The 20,029-nt window shown below is 41.9% G+C and overlaps 2 protein-coding genes across 6 annotated transcripts in view; one reads left to right on the forward strand and one right to left on the reverse strand.

Annotated features, from left to right (window-relative positions):
* Window positions 1-536: 536 nt before the first annotated feature.
* The window catches only part of clcn2a (chloride channel, voltage-sensitive 2a), a 53,555-nt gene continuing 34,062 nt past the window's right edge, over window positions 537-20,029 (forward strand). For 3 of the 5 annotated variants that reach the window (XM_022203263.2, XM_022203237.2, XM_022203220.2), the window contains exons 1-2: window positions 537-1,044; window positions 18,404-18,572. In XM_022203263.2, coding sequence (XP_022058955.2) covers window positions 994-1,044; window positions 18,404-18,572 — 220 coding nt within the window. In that variant the 5' untranslated portion in view covers window positions 537-993. The remainder of the gene's footprint in view (window positions 1,045-18,403; window positions 18,573-20,029) is intronic. The other 2 variants (XM_022203228.2, XM_022203247.2) reach the window with 1 other exon arrangement.
* Window positions 14,476-18,055, reverse strand: LOC110957315 (zona pellucida sperm-binding protein 4-like). Its single transcript, XM_051953966.1, has 8 exons — window positions 17,619-18,055; window positions 17,349-17,536; window positions 16,929-17,029; window positions 15,898-16,055; window positions 15,621-15,813; window positions 15,397-15,544; window positions 15,231-15,306; window positions 14,476-14,831 (listed from the first exon to the last, which is right to left on the reverse strand). The coding sequence occupies exons 1-8, from the start codon at window positions 17,902-17,904 to the stop codon at window positions 14,722-14,724; spliced, it is 1,260 nt and encodes a 419-aa protein (XP_051809926.1). The 5' UTR covers window positions 17,905-18,055; the 3' UTR covers window positions 14,476-14,721.

Here is a 20,029-nt window from a genome sequence, read left to right on the forward strand (position 1 = left end):
AAAGCTACATGTAACCTGGATATTTATTCACTCAGTGGTGGAGAATTTATCCCCACTTTAACAGCTGAGACACTTTTGCTACACAGCTGGCTCAATTTAACCCTCTTCTATTCATAAGAAAAGAAATTCAATTTGTAACTTTCTTCTCCAGGAATAAAGACCATTTGCATGCTGCCTTTATATTTTTGCTCAGTATAAATTCAAAAGCTTTCATGAGAAATCAATCATAGAAATTATGAACTTATTGAAGTTGTGCTTCTCCTGTTACATGACAGTGAAGTGGAGTAATGAAGATTAAAGAACCATTGTCACCTATCAGTTAACTTTTATTAAATGAAAACCATCACTGAAGGCTGCAGATAATGAACCACAGATGAGATAAATGTACCATACAGTCCAATATTGTACAATCAGCCGGGCCCTGACACTCTTTGTTCACATGGACCTGCTATTGTAAGGATCTCTTGTCTGACGTTGGTGGAGCCATAAATCTAAGCCCACCATTACTCATCACACTTGATCTATCCAGCGATGACTCAAAGCTGGAGCAAAGGACAGCTGGATCTGTCAGGAATAGCTACCACGCACGATTTCAAAAGAAAAAAGAAAAGAGATAGCACATTATAATCTGTCCAAACAATCAGCGAGTACACCTGCAGCACAAAAGCACAAAACATCATCAAGTCCAGAAAGTCCAGGGAGAGACAGCAGCACAGTGATCGTGGAGGAGGGAGGCGGTGTTTCACAGCAAACCGCTCCAGCGCTGCTTGTGTTTCTGCTGCTGCTGCTGCGAGCCGACAGCCGGCTGGACGCTCATCTGGCGCACACAGAGGCGGCGGCGGCGGCGCTTTTTCATCATGCAGGAGGGCTCATGATCAGAAACCTGTTACTCTCTGCACATGTGATGGCAGCCGGCCCCTCCTCCTCCGCATATTAATTATTTGCGCTCCTTGAGTGGCTCCGATTCGGCGTCTTAATGAGGATATTGCGACAATGGTGAAGGACAAGGCCGAAAACCGGACGCTTCAGTATCAGCAAACTTTGGTGAGTTTCGGATGAGGTCATAGATGATGGTTTCAGTCATGTGTGGGGCTTCTTCTTTTTTTCTTTTTTTTTTTTAACGCTCCGAGTTCCTGCAGTGTAACCAGGCTGGAGGATGGGAGGCACAGCTGCTGTCTGCTCAGCTGTGTCCTGGAGGAGAATAGGAGGAGACTGTGCAGCTCTTGTGTTAAATATTGCAATGCAAATCCAAATGAGATACCTTTCTCTGTATATACACACTGAAAGGTTAAGTCTGTCTGCGTGCCCTCTCTCCAGCAGCTCCTCGGAATCTCTCCCTGCTCTCCATTCATTCACCTTGATCCACAGGTGTTGCATCACTCTCAGTCTCAGTCTGCTTCCACCCCCTTAATTAAATCTTATCAATTTAGGTTTCACCAAAGCATGTCAGCTTCATTAGTTTGGCTTACAGGAATACATGTAAGCCTATCTCTGATCACTTTATGTATGGCCTAAGGTCATTATCAAAATGTTAACATCCTTGAAATGCAGATTAGCCTGCTTACCGGGCTCTAACGTATTTCACTCACGTCCCGTATTTTCCTTATCTCCTCTACTTGTGCCGCTGATCTTGTCCCGGCTCATGCCCCCTCATCCATTTCTCTGTCATCTTCCTCTTTGCCCTTTTTTTTTCTGTTTGCTCAAGTGCCCCCTTACACTTATGGACTAAAAGTAGAATGTTTCAGAATTTTAATTGCCTCATGCACCAGTTTTCCCCCCTCTCATGTCATTGCAGGACTGACAGTGATACCCCGAGGCACTTCACACAGGGATATCTATATTCAGATGAAGGGACAGAGAGACACACAGATAGGCAGGCAAACCAGTGAATTAAAAAGTCATCCCACACCGGTTTGGATGTCATTGACTGGACTTGTCTTTAATCTCCTGTCCTCCTCTTTCTTTGCCTCAGCATGCACGTATGCACGATTGCCGGACACAAGATCCGCTGGTCAGTTTGTCTTCGTGTAGCCGTGCTGGGCCCAAGTGTTACAAAGGTGTTTTTCTGCTCCTGTTGGTGTGACGATCGATGCCATGCTGTGTGTCTCAGTGTAAAGATCAATAGTAATGTAAAATGGCAGTCGGTGTCTCAGAGGGTTGGAACGTGCTGTCTACCTCCTCCGTCTTCTCTGACCATCGTGCTCAGATCAATGGCTTTATCATTCACTCCCTGCATACCAGTCTATAACCCAAAAATAGAAGCTTGCGTGCGCCTGTTTGTGTCTCTGTACGTGCATGCGAGGGTGCAGTGTGTGTCCTGATGCTTCGTTCTAAGTGCAAAGTGGCAGCACTATTCATCAGATACCTTCCCTGGGGTGAAGCATAGCATCTGCCCTCTTCTTTTGGGAAACCGAATGACGTTTAGCGACAGAAATTGGGGGGAAAAAAACTATAAGAAAAAATCAGATAAGTGAGGGCTCGCAGAGTTTCTTGCAGGTGTAGCTGCAGTCTAAAATTGGATTCTGATGTTGACAAGAGGATCCTTTGTGTTTTATTGTTTGCCATCAGCAAGATTCAGAGGATTTTCAGTCATGTGTTTGCTTGGATTGTTGCAGCAGAGGAATTGGTGCTGTAGCAGGACTGAGCAGATGACATGGAGCAGATAGAGGAATATAGAGATCTGTCTGATAACTTCTCTTCTCTCTGGGAGGAAGAAGCACAGAAATGTCATCTCTTCATTTATAGCTATTGTACTTGAGAAATGCCATTTCCCTCCAGTGTTTATTCATTTCTGGAAATAATCTTTTAATAGAGCCAGCAACTGATAGACTGTTGTGTTTACCAACACAATAGGACAAAAATAAACCTTTAATTTATGGCTCCCATTGACGCTGGAGTTTTACAATCACTGAGCATAGCTGGTACAGACAATGTCAGATGTGACATTAAGATAAAATGTGATGGTTATCACAAACGTATATTAATGATCCTCAGGACTGCATAATTGATGTGATTATATTGCAAATGGTCATGTAATGGTCACATTTCCTATTAAGGCAACCATAGAGAAAACAATTTTCTGATATGTAAATGATACCCATTCATGTATTGTGCGCTGATGCTGCACCAGCTTGACTTCTTGGAAATTGCTTAGAAAGCATTCTACAATCCCCACTAACTTGTCCGAGCTCATTATCCAAAGATAGGAGTGAAACAGAGAAAGCAAGTTATTTATAGCCATTGAGATACTCGTGAAAAAAAGCCGTGAGAGTGACCTCAGGTCTTTATTTTATGCAGCAGCCATTGTTTACTGCGTGGAGATGCAGGAGGGATCTGTAAACAGCGACTGACAGTTAGAAAGCGACCAGGGTTTGGCGCATGGGTCACTGGCTTCTACAACTGTCAGGTGCACTGCATGCTGGGACAGCGGGCAGCGACTGTCAGGCTCCCTGCTGTCTCCTGGGATGGAGGAATGGAGCAGGTAGAAGCAGGAGAAGAGGCAGGTCAGAGACTGAAGAGAAAAGAAACAGAGACAGACGGAATTGTGGTGACTAGGTGTCGAAGTGTTGCAGCCTTCCATCTGAAGCCTTTTCAAAAGCTTTTTTCAGAGGTGTGGGTTGTCTCAATGTGTCAGAGGGATCGCGTGTGTGCATGTGTTTTCTCTTTTCAGAAGCGTGGGCAAGTTTGCTCCTTACGTCCTGCATGTGCGGTTAGTTTGTGTGTGGGAGGGAAGGTACTGCACCTACGCTCGTCTGCACACACGCACGCACACACACACACACACACACACACACACACACACACACACACACACACACACACACACACACACACACACACACACACACACACACACACACACTCTTAAGTGAGTGCGTGGTAAGTCTCTGTCGGAGCAGATGTTAGCGACAGCATGTTCATGTCCTTCCAGCAGCAGGAGGCTTTAAGATTTGGCGGGTGCAGGGATCAAAGTCAGGATCCACCTGAGGAGGAAAAGCCACCCCACCCCTCACCACAGGGCACTGCAGCACCGCAGAAACACAGCACACATGCTGCCGGTCGTTCTTGAGATATGCATGCGCGTATTTGTTTCTGCTGCACTGACAATTGGGACACACCAATGACAAGATCTGATGCTTACTGTCTTAAATCTTTTTCAGTATGTCTGTGGCTGATAAATATTTAAAGCCACGCTACTGCTACATTTGTATACACACAAGGTGGTGCACCAGAAACGAATCCAGTCTTGTATTCTCTCAGGTGGACAAAATACTGACAACTGGTTTGAACAATTAAAATTCTTGTGTTGATTGTGAATTTCCCAGAACAAAATACAATATGTGCATCTGAATAAGCTTTATTTTGACATAATGAATACTAATGCATACATTTAGAATGTCCATTGTAATTGCACATGCAGCACAAAGTCTGCATTTGCTTTTGTTTACGTGCGTCAGCTTGCACTATGCAGAAATGAGACACAGAACAGCAGTGAGCAAACGCTGTGTCCACAGAAAACTGGACTCACCCGTGTGAGATCTGTTGCCTCTCTTCTCTTTTGTATTTTCTGTTGTAAAGTGTCACAGACCAGTTGGGTTGGTAAATATGAACATGCTGCTTGTAGTTTACTTCTGTCACTTTGAAGGATTTCAGAGTTTTCAGATTAATTAGTGTTACCGTGCTTCTCATTACCATTAGATGGAAGTAGGATATTGGAATAGGATTAGAATACCATGTATATGTTGCTGTTGTATACACACACACACACACTCACACACACACACTCACACACACACACACACACACACACACACACACACACACACAGCCACACACATAACAGCGCTGTCTCCTCAGGGGGGTCTAGTTCCTCATAGTCAGCATTCTGTCCGTTCTCCCACACAGAAGCTGGCTTGAATCCATTTCGGGTCCTGTCACTTCCAAATAGTGCTGTTACCTGCACACCACTGAACAGGCCACTGCAGAGGCTGCGGACAGAAAAAAAAAATCTATCTCATTACATTCCAGTCTTAAAATAGATCACACTCATTGTACTGTGTTCGCAAACCAAGAGGATCATTTCAAAAGAGCATGACAGCCATTGAAAATGTTAAAATTCCCGTGCGCTTAGTTTTAAACCTCCCAAGAGGATGCAGAGTAAAGTAATTTGGAATAATTTGAAGAAATGATGAAGAAAAAAGTTATTAAGTAGCATTATTTAATCAGCAGCAGAGAAAGAGCAACAGTAAGAGTAAAATGATTAAAAGTGAAAGTATTTCTAATTCACAACAGGACTTGTAGAGTTCTGAAGGACTTGCATATTTTATTATTGTTCTATTGCTACTAACTAGAATTATTATTATTATTAATGCATGAACATGTTGCTGACTGATGCAGGTTTTAAAATACCTAATATTCTGCTGGACATTTTCTACATCTCATTGTTCTGATCCCTTTCCCCACATTTCTTTTCTGTCTCTCTACTGCAACTATGCGTTAAAAGCCAAATACAGAAAAAAGATTTGTAAAATCCTACCACATAACTTGTAGCTATAGTTGTAGTTTTGGCTGCATTTATTAGTTTCATTGTTAATATATCTGTGAATAATTTTCAGACATAAAAAAGATGCAAATGTAACCTTGAAAATATCATAAAATACCAACCTGATTAACACAACCTGCTTATTTTGTCCAATTAACAGCTCGGCAAAGGACAGCAGTAAAGACTCACATTTAAGGATCTGGAGCCACAAAATGACTCAGATAATGAATTCATTATAAAAATAGTTGCCAATTCATTTTCTGTTGAATGACTAATCGTTAAAGGCAGTTGTTGGTTCAACTGCTGTCAAATGTGGAAGAGAAATATTATAAAGTTATATTAAATAGTCACAATAGGGGAACTGTAGCTCAGCAGGTAGAGCAGGTTGTCCATGAAGTGCAGGATTGGCAGATGAATGTCAAACTGTCCTTCAGCAACACGCTGTTGATCTCAATTGTTCCTGATGGAAGATACTGTTATCCTTTGTATGTCTGTGTGTGTCTGTGGACAGATGAACGGGAAACATTGTGTATACATGACATGCAGTGACGCACACAAGTGTCAAATGATGATGTAGTGAAAATAAGCGCAGTACATGTGCCTCAGAATTGTATTTCGGTGTCAGTGTAAAGCGGTAATTACGTGTTTTTGTATTTATCACATCACAGAAAAGTGCGCTATTAAGCTCTCAGCCAAATGAAGCATTCTAACCTGGCAAATATACAGCAATACGACAATTAGTTTTACAGATCTCTCTTACAAATTACCCTCTAATGAGTTGAAGTTGCCAGATGTCAGCAGGATGAGAGAATGAAGACTGGAGAGGGAGACTGGTGGTTCGTAAATGTAGATTAGCTGTGAATCCCAGTAATAAAAGGTTGTAAAACTGCACGGTGTTAAATGTTGTATTGCAGAAATGGGTTGTTGGTGATCCTCAGCTCTCCATCAATGTGATAATTCACAAAATGAATCCAATACGAAAACCAAGCTGACTTTCCACACCTCTCAAGGCAGTGATCAGCATTCCTTGGTGTGTATCCTTGCCTGCCACCTGGCTTGTCGCACAGTCAACCCCTACTCCTATCCTTTCAGGTATTGGGCCCCTCTGGGTGGGTCCTTGGAGCTGCTTCTTTGGGTTGTGGCCAGCTAAGTCCCATCTTTGCCAAGACATAATGTCTTTGAATAGCTCTGTGTCTGGCAGGATGAGTTTGCCTTGGGAAATCCTACAAGTGGTTGTTGTTGACCATAACATGACACCTAGGATCACATGGACACAAAAACTCCTCCATCGCGATAAGCTCATAACTTACTGCAGGGCTTGTGTGCACCAATCTGAGCCAGTTTACCAGCTGATCTATGTTAGAACCTTCACCTATGGTCAAGAGCTCTTCCTAATCACAGATACAAGTGGAAGTTTTCAGTTTTATGGGTGGCAGGGCTCAACCTTAGACATACGTATCGAGGGAACTTGGTGTAGAGTCACTGCTTGTATGCCTCGAACAGTGCAAGCTGAGGTGGTTCAGGCATCTTATTGGGATGCCTCCTGGGTGCCTTCATTTGGAAGGTTTCCTGATATGTACAAATGGGAGGAGACCAAAGGGATTACATATCTCGCCTGGCCTGGGAACACATTTGAATCCCTCAGGAGGAACAGAAAAGCATTGCTGGGGAGGGGAATGTCTGGAATGCACTGCTTAATGCCAATTCATGCTCTCTGCATATCCATACACATCCACAAGGGTACGCATGATGCAAATTTCGTCATCCACTAAATCCGCAAGGTTGTGCGAGGGACTTCCTGCAGTACAAGCATGTGTTTTTTTGTCAACTGTGCATGTACCAGGAAAACAAGTTGTTATTGAAACAAATATTTAGTATGAGGAGAGAACGTGTGAGAAGCTTCTCAGCCGTCCACATAGTGATAATTCATCATTAACAGAGTTCTAGTTGAAGTAGTCACTGCCGGATGCTGTACATCACCGGAGCCGAGACATAGCAGGAAGTTCTAAATTCTCCAGAAATCCTGTAATATGTCTGCCTTTACCTCATGAATAAATACTGACACGGTACTACACCCTGATCTGTGTAGTAGCTGCTGTAAGCGGTATAAACTCCCCTGTGCATTTTTCTGTGTTCCATATGAGGGACAATCTGACATGTGCAAACCTGTTCTAGTATGAACAGTGCATGTCCAATGTCTGCTTACCAACCTGAGCACATGGACACAGTGAGCGTGAATTGGTTTTTAGCATGCCACTGCAACCTAGCCCCAGATGAGCAGAGGAAAGTGGAAATGGGAAGATGGAAATGGATGGATGGAGATCCAGTCATTCTGGAAATACCAGCATTCCGAGAAGATGCATTTACTGGGTGAAGACATCAATAAAATGAAGTAGATGTAATAATTCCCATTTAAGCAAGAGAGACACTAATGCTAATGCACTCTAGTTTGTATAATATTACCCAAAAGGTCCTAAACTATCCAACTGTCAACTAAAATCCTGAATTATTTTCTGACTTGTAAAGTGCATAGAAATAAGTCTGTAAATGTCCTTTACGCAAACCATAGACAGAGATGTCAGTGTCTTCTGTCTCTGTTCCGACTATTCATTTCAAACCTGTTGCAAACACAATCTCTGCGGATGAGTGTCATGATATATGCAAAGCAAACTGATCCCCCCCCCCCCAAGTCTTTTTCTGACAAGATGTCACTCTCTCTGCTTGATGCTTCTGTCTCCCTAAAATCACCCACAACTCCCTCAAGCCTCCCCCATCCTTTTGTGCCGCTTATTTCTAAAGTGATCGAAGTGTGTTGTGTATTTTCACCTGTCTGGGTTTCACACACAAGTCTGCTTGACTGCATCCAGGTTTTGCAGCGTACGTGGCTGAGAGCTCTGACTCACGGGTAGCTACTCTAAAAGCAGCCTCCACTACCTATATTAATGCAAATATAGACAGCGGGATGAGTCAAATTTGTCACTTCCTCCTCTAATTCAATTTTCAGTCTTTGTCCCTGGAGGGTAAAGAGTTCAGATTAGCTCGAGTGCTCTACTCGTCCTGTTACTCCCCTGGTCTCATCAATACACACTCAGCACGCACTTAAGTAATCACACAGCCACAACATAATGTAGGAGTTTAAGGGTCTAAAGCATCCATCATTCTCCCTGAAGTGATGGCTCCCTTTAGTTTCACTCACTACAAAAAAGAAGGAGATCGAAATCAGCTTATGAATATGTATTAATAAAAAGAAGCAAGGATAAAAGTTTTACATGCTCAAGCCTTCATCATTAGAGCATCAAATATTTGTCCTTGCTGCCTCCTCACTGTGAATAAATTATCCTGGAGGGATTTGCTGAATAATAAAGAACTTTTTAGTTCATCTGTTGTGCTAGGCTTGCACATGGTCTGACTTAGAAAGGTGGCAGAGTGAGTGATGTAGCAGTAAAGTGGGGGGTCTTACGCAGTAGAAAGCTGGTGGGAATGTGGTGCTGTCTTCTTGTTAAAAGTCGGTGGGTGATCCTGTACACCAAGTGTTGAGTGAAATGCAAGCTGTATTCGAGCAGTACATGTTTAGAAGCAATATATCAGCTTGTGTTTTTGAAAAATCTATATATAAACAAAGAATCGACAGAAAGTGACCTTTCATTACTGAGATTCAGCTTTCCTATTATTTGGCATGTTCTCCTTTATTTTCAATGACAGACTTAATTTTCCTCAGTATAAAGGATACCAGTGTTGCACAGAGATGTTTAATTGGATTAAAGTCAGGCGACATACTGCAGCCAAGTCATAGTTTTCAAACTCTTGTGTGAGGTTGGCAGTGTACGTAGGATTGGTATCATGCTGCACTCTTCGGTCAATCCTCTACAGGCTAGGGGTCGTCTTGTCAGCGTGCATTTTGATTTATCCACATAGAAATAAAAGAGAAGCCATCTATAAATATCATCTTCCTGACTCTTTTTGCACTCATGTAGCCCATTTCGTTGCACTCACACCTCCGTGCTTCACTGTAGGGTCTATGCATTCACTGTGTTAGTCCTGACCAGGTTCACACCAAACATGCAGGACCCAATCTGAGCGAAACAAACACAAGATTCATCAGGCTTCCTTTAATGTTTTTTAGTAGTATAATTTTTTTTCTCCTTTTTGGATGCTGTCCAAGAATGACGTCATGTCATGTCCTTGGTCGTGCATAAGCTGTGCACAGTGACGGTCAGCTGTTCGTAAAGAGTGTGTGTATGTGTGTATGTGCGTACATGCATGCGTGTGTGTTTGTGCATGTGTTACTGGCTGAAATGCCTCAAAAAGAAAGAGATTTCATTAGTTAATCATAATGTATTCATACCCATAAAGCACATTGAAATGCATCGGAACTCATGGTCATGGAGCTTTATTTGAAGAAGAAGAACGTCTTTATTGTCATTATACAGAGTACAACAAAATTGCTATCACATACTGATGGGGGAAGCTGCCATGCAGGGTGCTATCCATGGCTCATCAGGAGCAGTTATGGGTTCATCATCTTCCTCAGGGACACCTCGACATTAGCTTGACAGGCCAGGGATCGAACCGGCGACCCTCTGGTTGCAAGACAGCCACTCTACCCATTGAGCCATGCCACCCCCCCACCCTAGTATAAATCAGATATTTAAACATGGCGGATTAATGTTGAACCTATTTAAGTCATGTTTTAACAATTTCAACAGCACATTTGGTATTTCCACTTCAAGGCGAAAAAAACTGCGGGGGCTTTCCCTTAACACACTAAATATAGTTGTCAAATAGATTCAGTAGCTGCCATTATAAATAGTATATCAAAAGTACAACAAGGTATCTCACGATGTATACAGTATCTTTATGTTGCATTACTCTAGTTTTCTATCAATCTTAGTATTAGAGTGAGATGAAAGGTTTATTGGTCATCATCATTCATTAAATAATATATGTTTGAAAAGGAATGATTGTGTGTTTAATGATCAAAAATAGATAGAAAGCTAAAAATAGTCATAAATATGCACCTGCAGTGGATTTTCTTAAAATTGTGGGTGCATATAGATGCTTCTCACTAACTTCTCCATATTCGTACATATTTGGCTATTTTCTCGGCCACACTGAATTTAATTTGAAAAACTTTGAAAAGTAAAATCTCTGTCCAACAGACATTTTAATACATGTTCAGAAATAATCCTCATCCGTACTAACATTCCTGAAAATGGCATATCCCACATTCATTTACATGCAGCAAGTGCATGCATCATTGATTTAGTATGGCCCAATACATAGTATATCAAATGCAGTATGCCAAAGATACCCAGACCTCTCACTACAGCTGGTCAGATAGCATGCTCTTTTGGCCACTGTGACCCACAATACCCTGCCCACTAAATGAACTTGAGCCGCCGAGAGTACACAGACGGATAGCTCATTTTGCGCAACAGATCTTGAAGTTTAAGGTGCATTATTATGACAAAATAGTCTGTCCCGGTTGTGTGTAAGCTCCATGAAAGCTTGTAAGTGCAGGGGTTGTACGTACTGAAAGTAAAAAGTATGCGATTTAGAACACAACCTCAGTTCGTGTCTGTTCAGGCTATGAGACAATCCCTAAGTTTTCAAACCAAAACAGGGTCAACAGTGTTTCAAAAAGCCTCCAATTTAGAAGTTCTAAAATTGAGGAGTTGTGTGGATGCAAGGGGTAAAAATAGCGCAGTTATTTCAGCCTAATTGACCAAAAGCTGAGCCTCTGAGTGGACAAGCCAGCACAAAAAAATCACAGACTGCTAATTTTGGTTTGAACAGTTGTTTATAGTTGTCCCCCCCACACACGCACAATCCTATAAAAGACAATTATGGGACGAGGCCTGCTGGACTGACTGACAGATCATTCAGCCTTTCACAACCAGCCAGGATAGCTTCCTTTTTAATCCAGGCTTCCTGTCCTTTCTGACCAAAATGTCATTCAGTTTTTGGCACGATTTTTTTGGGGATAACACACTTTCTTTCATGCTGTGAGCATCTATGCATCCTTGGAAAAACCAGTCGATACCAACCAGCAAGAGGCAAGAGCTGAACTGGTTTAAAAAGGTTGTGTTGTGGGAGGTAAACTGACTGATGTAGATACAGAAGTTGTTCATGTGGGAGGTAAACTGGTTACAGATAACAGCTCATTTAACCCACAGGGTCCCACCTGCTGCTCTCCCAGGGGGCCGTGCTCCAGATGGCCAGTCATTGCTTTCACACAGGCCCAAGTAAGAAACACTAACAGGCCCTGTTTATAGTCCTAGTGGGAGTTTGTCTGATGCTGCTGGTGGTGGGTTTGTGTGTCTAAACTGTATTGTGTGGGTGTGCGAAAATGCCTTTGCCAAGGAGAAAAGTTGAAATGATTTGTCACCGTTAATTCGTTTCCCCGTGTAGTGATGATAAAAATGCAGACCAGTTACCAACCAGCATCGTCTCACACATTCCTCCATGTGTTACCTCATTGGCCAGGATCTTTAGACGCTGACAGATGTGGGTCATTTAATTTAGGAAATACAAACATAGCCGGGATGATTCCGTTTGATGAAGTGAAATTGCCCACTACGCTGTCGTCATTTTACGGTTTTCGCATCCTGTCAGGATGAGTTTTGTCAGTTTTTGGAGCACTCTGTTTCTTCATAGTCACATTGTGTTCCTAAAATCACAGGTTTCTGGTAGGATAGTACAGACAAGAACAAATCATTGTCACAGACTGAATCAATGGCTTTTAGCAGTGGAGCTCCTCTCACTGGTGATGGAGAGCATCGTTGTCAGCCCAGCGATGATTCACAATGAAAACTTAGTGAAGGGCAGCAAAAGCCAAAGCAACAATCATGTGATAACTCTGTTGCACTTGTTAGCTGCCTGAAGAGGGGACAGTGTTGCAGCAGTGCTTTTCAATAAAGTCAAAAATTATCTTTAAAAAATCCAGACAATAACATAAAATTATTGCGCATCTAAATGCCATTCTGTGTTTTTGAAACAAGACCGACAACTGCGGTGTGAGTTTTGTGTTGTCTTTGCGTCACAAAACCACAAAATATTGGAATCGTAGAATTGATCAGGGCACTTTTTCTTTATTGCAGCTTTTACAACTGAACAGAATCCACTTCATTTACATTTGGAGTTTCTGGGCAACTTTTGATTGTCACATTTACCCTCACTATGGGCTCATTTATTGCTGTACTGAAACAATATTACAGAGTTTTAATGAAATAGATTATTTACAAAGAAAGAAAAAACAAAGGTATATTTAGTTTACCAAAAAAATAAAGAAAAGTAGAATCACAGCATTCTTCCAACTACCCACAGGTGTTACCATTACTGGGGGAAAAAATTGCTTCTGTAAATATTTTACTAGTTATATTTTGTTTCCATTCTTGTCTCCTATCTGCTTTGTGTAATCACACCAAGCTTCAGCCGAAAAGTCCCACAATATTTGCAAATCATTTCTTGGTTGCAGCTAGTTAATCTTGGTTTCAAGGTTGTGCAGAATGTGTTGCTTTTACTGGTTAGAGCAAACTGTTTATTAGATTATTCTGTCTTGATCCCACAAAGAGTGAAAAAGAACAGACAAGAGGTATACACTGTTGCTGATGTACAGATGTTTCTGTATGTATTTAATTTATGTATGTAGAATATCTACGTAGGCACAGATTCCTCTGAATGTGGAAAATATTGTACAGGGTTATTGTATATGTAAAAAAAAAAAAAACTGACATTCCACAGATTCTTTCATGAGTAGAAAATTTTATATAGCCTTCTAAATGTACAAAATGTTTATAATGCAGAAGTTTAAATGTGTGACTATTGCAGAGTAAAATATGGCAGTTTTTCCTGTGTGTTGCTTACTGGGAGCACATCTGGTTAAGTGCATATCACAAATCTAAGAATCACAATATTAAGCTTAGATTTGGTTAACTTTCCAGCCTGAGTGGAATATTATAGATTACTGGTTTGACTGTCAAAGCTGATAATTCTGTTTTTACAATTTCTGGTTCTGCTCGATGGTGCAAGTTTTTTCTTTAAGAGAACATGCCCCTTAACCTGTTACCAGGTTTGGTGGTTTAAAGGATTAAATACCCTCAAGACAAGCAGAAAGACACCCAATTTAATAGCAAAATGAAAGCTTACATCTGGATTCCACAACTCCTTTACTTGATTTTTTTTTTTTTTTTTTTTTTTAAACCAAACCACACACTTGCTGCTACCAGCTTAATTGACAGCATTTTTAAACCAGCAGTGAGATCTGTTTACATTTTTCACACCAATATGTTTATATATGTCCACATGACCGCAGCTGTTAGTGCTCATCATCCTGCACCTATTGGCTGATTTTTACACTGTGGCTTCAAGATGAGACTGTGCTGCTGTCCAAATATGATGCAAAGCTGCACCTTGCTTTAATGCTTCCCAGCAGGTTAGAGGTTAAAGTGGAGGAAGATGAGCATCCTGACAGCATGGTCCTCTCTGCTCGTCAGACCAAACCTATACGGCTGCTCTGCTTTCCCTCTGCTCATGCGAGCAGAAAGAGAGTCTGGAGGAGTCGTGATGCCCATCTCAATGAGGAGGAGGGGGGGTGGTGGAGGAGTTGGACAAAAAGGGGAGGTGGTGCACAGAGCAATGGAGAGCTGTAGCAAGTTGTACCATACACAGAAGTCTAGAGGGACTGTTTTTAAAAAAAAAAAAAAGCAGGAAGGAGATGAGCAGCAAAGCCAGAGAAGTCGTGATGCTCATCTTAATGTGGCTGTGCAATGCTAGAAACTGTTCTAGGAGGAAGGTGAAAATATGAAGTTTAAATTATCCACCTAACACTGAAAGCCTAATGTTTCTAGTCAACCACATTTCTCTAGCATAATTTCCTCTTAGCTACAGTCACTTAAGTCTTTTTCATAAAACGAACTAGTCTGAATATGTTCCATTCAGCTATATTAGAATTTTCAGCAAAGTATCCATTTGTAATCCAACCTTGTGATTTGTCAGCACAAATCAGGATGGTGGACTCACATTACCGGCTCCAACACTGTATCAGCATGAAACCCACCTCAGCAAAAGCTGCTGACCTTCAAATAGGAATTCAGACACGACCAATTGTCAGTATGAGCTTTAACGAGCCTTTATTAAAAGGGACGGCCAGATACGGCTGCCAGTGGATTGTCAACTCTTCAGTTTGTTTTCAGAGCAGATGTGGACCTTTGCCCAGTCAGGATCACCTCACCGCTTGAGACTACAGCTCTCCGGCTTGGGACTTTCCTTCCTGCAGCTACTGATCTCCCTGTGAGACAAAAGCAGCAGTTTTGAGTGTGATCAAGTCATTTGTCAAACCATTATTCCAAGTATTCTACTTCTAGCTCCTCTAGAGTGAGAATTGAGTTTACATTCGACTCAAGAAACCATGTATGCCAGCTTTTACAATTCAGGGTAACCGATACCATTTCCCAGTCTGATAACTAATCTTTGTTCTCCCCCAATTGAAAGCTGAACATTTGTGAAAAATTGTGCAAATAACTTTGAGCCAAACAGATTCTTTGGCATCTACTGTCACTTAATGAAACTAAAAGCAAAAATACAGTATCAGGACATCAGAATACCCAGTTGTACATGGCCACTGGAATTCTCAAATGCCAATGAATAAAAAAAAGTTGCAACTATAGTTTTCAGTTAAAATACTCACGTTGCCGGTGACACTGCTGCACACAAGAGTCTACGTTACTTGGATAACACACCGCTGTACTGCAATGAATAAAGACCTGGGGGGGGAAATATGCAAGTTGCTCATTTGCTCAAGGAAACAGATAGATTTCCATTAATGAGACAAATGTTATTGAGCTCAGCTGTACCGTGTCTTTCTGAGGTGCAAAGGTGTTGGGATCCACAAATGTGAACATCTTGCTGATGAAACGTTTGTAGTGTGTTGGGTACTCAAGCCCAGAGGAGCCATCCACAGGAACCAGTGTGGTCTGGTATCTGTCATCTTGGTAAGGACACCTGGAACCAAGAAACGCTTTGATTGTTACCTTCAGCTTCAAGCTACAGCACCAGCAGATTGGTTTCAGTCATTTACCCATCGATCAGAAGGTCCCACTGAGGCAGGCTGTGAGGGTTTGGGGTGGAGGTGGCCCAACAGTGCTCAAGGTTCAGGATGATGTTTGGATCAGACCTGTCCAGGATACGCACCTCTACATACAGCGGCTCCCTCAACATTTTAGTGACCGGGTAGTCTGATGGAGCGTAGAAGGAGCTATATGCTGCTTCCTCTGTAATCAGGGTAGTGCAATTTTAGTTTAAACTAAAGATCCTCCAGTCTGCTGCTATAACTTATAGCAGGTTGATCCACCCACCTTCCACACATCCTTTAGAGTAACATTCTCCATTGCCTAGTCTCAGCTCCACTCTGAGGGGTCCTTCAGCAGCAACGGGTATGGGGGGAGGGACATCATTCACCTCCAGTACAAGGGCCTCCACAGCTGTGCCAGAGTACCTGCACTGGAACAATAACCTGTCGACAGAGCAGAAGGCTTTATCAGTCCATCCCAAAAAAACACACGCATTTGTGAAGACTCAAGTGCCCACTTAACTGCCACAGTGCCCATTAAGACTGAAGTTATGTTCCGTTTAGAGCCCATGGGGACATATTTAAGTTAGCATGACTGCCATAAATTAAACATTACTTGTGGCACCAATTTGTCGGAAATCAAATCTTTTGATTTACAACCTTCTTATTTTATAAGCTCAAAAGGCAATGTACACATCTTTATCAGTGTTTCTTTAAGCCCAATATTACTTCCTTACATCTTGTTTTGTCCACAACTCCAAGACCTCAATTCATTCAGTAATGCAGCCAGAAAATACTCAAATTTCAGGAACTGGAATTATCAAAAGAGCTGCTAATTAATTTAATAGCAGACAACTAATTGATAAATCATTGCAGCTCCAGAACAGAGAAGGACCATGTGTGGGGTTAGTTACATCAGCTGGTGCTTTAAAAAAAAAATAAAAAAAATTCAAGCACATTTAGGACATTCAGATGTAGGAGCATGCAAGTCTGTCAATTTTATTTTAGCTTTTTAATCAAAAGCAAGATTAGTGTCAGTAATGCCATCACAAGAGTGGAGTCTGCCATAAATTTCTAGTTATTCAATATTTGTTTTAGATTTACGATTGCAAGTTAAAGTTTCTAGATACAGCAGCTGAACTGACTGATGCTTCAGAAATACAACAGTTGAAGAGGGCGATAAGTGCAAGTTAAGTGTTCTGTATCTTTGCTAGTTTGAATCTGTATTTAAGTACCAAAGACTACAAGACTGCATCTAAAACAATGTCAGGGAGGTCCCAAAACCAGTAAGGCTCACTCCTTTTCACATGAACTCACTCAAAATGACTGTCCCTGGTGATTGACCCTCTCGGTCCAATCCCCACTTCATATGAAGACGACATATGGTTTTCGTAGACCACAAGACCATCATCATCCTCCTGCAGAAAGGAAACAATTGCCAAATGTGAACAGCCCAAAAAAAAAAAAAAAAAAAAAAGCTGGCATTTGATTAGTTCATCAGGACTTTAATCAAGCAAAATTAGTTTCATCATCATGAAAGCGTAGGAATTTCATATCAGTTTTGCCTTTAAAGACTTTCCGCTTTAGTTTAATTTGACAGCTTACAGAAACAGCCACATTAAACAGAGAATCAGATGTTTTCCAAGAAAAGTTTAACCAACTGATCAGTTAAGGATAAATGGGACATGTTAAGTGTTACATGAAAGAAAGAATAAACCTAAATGCTCTGCCACCCACCTGAATTGTAGTGCCACAAGCAGTCACAGGGAACTGAAAGATGGCAAAGACTGAGGTGACGTCAACAGGGGTGCAGAGGACATCATTGGTTTCTAGAAGGCTGACTGAAGTCACATCTGTCGGTGGCACAGTGGAATCTCTAGCCACAACCACCACAAACTGGCCATCCCTGGTGCACTGCACAGTCACTGAGTGAGAAGACGAAGCATGCATGAATTTCTGTCAGTCCTTAAAATAGTTTGAACTCACCACACCAGAGAGCTCACATACCTGCTTTCCCATAGTAGCACTGCTGCCCATCAAAGCAACAGTTTATTTTTTCACACTGCTCAGCGGTGAGATCTGGAACCCCGCACTGGATCCTCTCAGTTTCTTCCACCTGGCATTTATCAAAAGGCTCTGCAGGTGGAGGGACCGTTGACTGTTGCTGAGGTCTCTGGTAAGGAAGAGCAGGTTGGTGTTTCTGCAGAGGTAGCGCCCAGTGTTGCTGGGCAGTAACATCACAAAACCAAACAACCACCACAACAACACCAAATAGATACTTGAAAAGCTCCATTACGGTGTTAGTAACTACACACTGGCAAAAACTGCAGCAATACCATCTGCTGCTCAGACGCAGTCTTTATACATGATTGACTGTGTGTAGTTTGCTAAGAACTCCGCCTCTCATTGTTAGGAGTCAATTGTGTGACAGCCCTGCAGAGTTAATCAGCTGGGAGCTGACAGGTGAAGCTTATTGTCTGCTCATCTGTCTGAAAAGAAGTCATTACACGACTGCTGAGTCAAAGCTGAGGGTATTCTTTCTTTTTTTGAAAGAGACCAAAGAAAAAACTGAACTGTGAGGAGTTTTGAGTTGCAGGCAGTGAATTTCCCAACACCTGGTTGTGTTTACTCTGCATTTGAACCTCACCATGTTTATAGAAGCTGAATGTCTTACTGTGACCCAATACAGCATTATTTTTTTAACCTGCTGTATCACACTGACATTTCCTCCACTGCCTCCCACTTCTACTACACGTGTAAAAGCTCTCTTTCTCCGTCTTTCATGTTCGCAGATGTATGGGCGGTACACCCAGGAGCTGGGTGTGTATGCCAAGGAGGAGGCAGCCCGCCTACGGGATGGAGGAGTACGGGATGGTGGAGGAGTGCGGAGGAACACCAGCGTACGCAGTCGTGCTGCAGATCTTCTGGAGTATGAGAAAGACCCCTGTGCAAAGTGCCAGTGTAAGTGATGACCTCTCAACATGCTCTTAACCTACACAGTGCGTAGGAAGTACAGTGCTGAGATGTGTCCTGAAGGTCAAGCCAATGCAGTGTTTAAACAAAGTGGATCTGCTGTGTGTCTGTGTGTGTGCGCAGCCCTGAAGCAGCCTTTTGTGGCAGATTTCAGCGCTCCAGCAAGCATGAAAGTTGTGTGAAAACACTGAGTTCTTAAAGTACAGCGGAGGGGCTACCTGACACAAGGGAGCAGCAGAGGATGTGAACACGATTAAATGTGACTGATCTGAGCAATGACCTCCAGCCAAAGAGGTCTGTCTCAATGTCAGACTAAGACAGCACCCTCTGCTGGGTGCCAGTGGATCACAGTGCATTTTGTGTGCATGGAGATGTTTGCTTTGCTCTGTGTATGTATTTTGGTTCGTGTGAGCAGAGCTCTGATCTGAACTGTCAGATTATTTTATGTCTCGGCCTCCCAGATGACTGCAGATAAGGGAGCGGCATCAGAAGAGAGCTCCACTTCAGACTGATGTAGTCAACAGTAATGGACTGACAGATTGTGGCTGTGTGTTAATGTGTAGGTGTGTTGGCTGGTATGTGTGTCCACATCCTCCAAACGTGTTTGTTTTCAACAGCCAGAATGTTGCTTTTGGAAAGAGACATTGCATTTGTCATTTTCTGATGGTGTCAGCGCAACTAATGAAATTCCTCTCACCTGCGTTTTACTGATGTGGTGGACAAAACTTGGAGATGGATATCGGAAAGCTTGGCTGAATAAAACCCAAATTAATTGTCGGTTAAATGAGAAAATATGTTGGTGGGTGGCACAAGCTGAAACGGCTAATTATTTGATCAGTTGATCAACAGAAGTGAGCGGTTTTATTATTTACTTGCCAGATTTTTTTTATAATTGACAGATTAGAAATTTGGTAAATGTTAAAAATTCACTTTTCCCAGCTGCTTGAATATTGAATTTGCTAATTTAATGCTATCTACGTTTTATTTACTGTTGCATAGTCAGATCTGCATCTATTTCCATATTAAATGTGTTAGATATAATGGGGGGATGTGGAGGGAGATACAGAAGCTGTTTCTGGAAACAACAAGAATTTGATTCATGTAGTTTGCCTCATTGGTTTCTCTTGTTATCGACACCATCAGCAGTTAGAGGTACAGTTGTGACTGTAACACACAATGCATACAGGCAGTTAAGATTATCTAAGGGTCACCTACTGTGCTTTTTTTCAATAAATTAATGAAAATCTCATATTTCGACAGAGTGTGTCTACATTTTTCAGCTCAAAATACTGCAAAGATGCTTCCTTTTACCATGACTGTTTAAGTCCAGGTTTTAGTTAGATTCTAAATGGACTGTTTCAGTGTCTGTAGCTTTGAATGCAACAGTCCTGAAGCTTTCAATGACTGGTTCAGGAAGAAAACTCCCTCTGTGCCTGTGATTGACA

This window comes from Acanthochromis polyacanthus, chromosome 9 (assembly GCF_021347895.1).
Source record: "Acanthochromis polyacanthus isolate Apoly-LR-REF ecotype Palm Island chromosome 9, KAUST_Apoly_ChrSc, whole genome shotgun sequence".
Lineage (NCBI taxonomy): Eukaryota > Metazoa > Chordata > Actinopteri > Pomacentridae > Acanthochromis > Acanthochromis polyacanthus.

Coding starts and splice junctions, on each gene's coding strand:
- LOC110957315 (XM_051953966.1), bottom strand. CDS start 17,904: ATGGAGCTTTTCAAGTATCTATTTGGTGTTGTTGTGGTGGTTGTTTGG. Junction 17,537..17,618: donor GTGCTACTATGGGAAAGCAG/GTATGTGAGCTC, acceptor CTTCTCACTCAG/TGACTGTGCAGTGCACCAGG. Junction 15,545..15,620: donor TGGGACCTTCTGATCGATGG/GTAAATGACTGA, acceptor TCTTGGTTCCAG/GTGTCCTTACCAAGATGACA.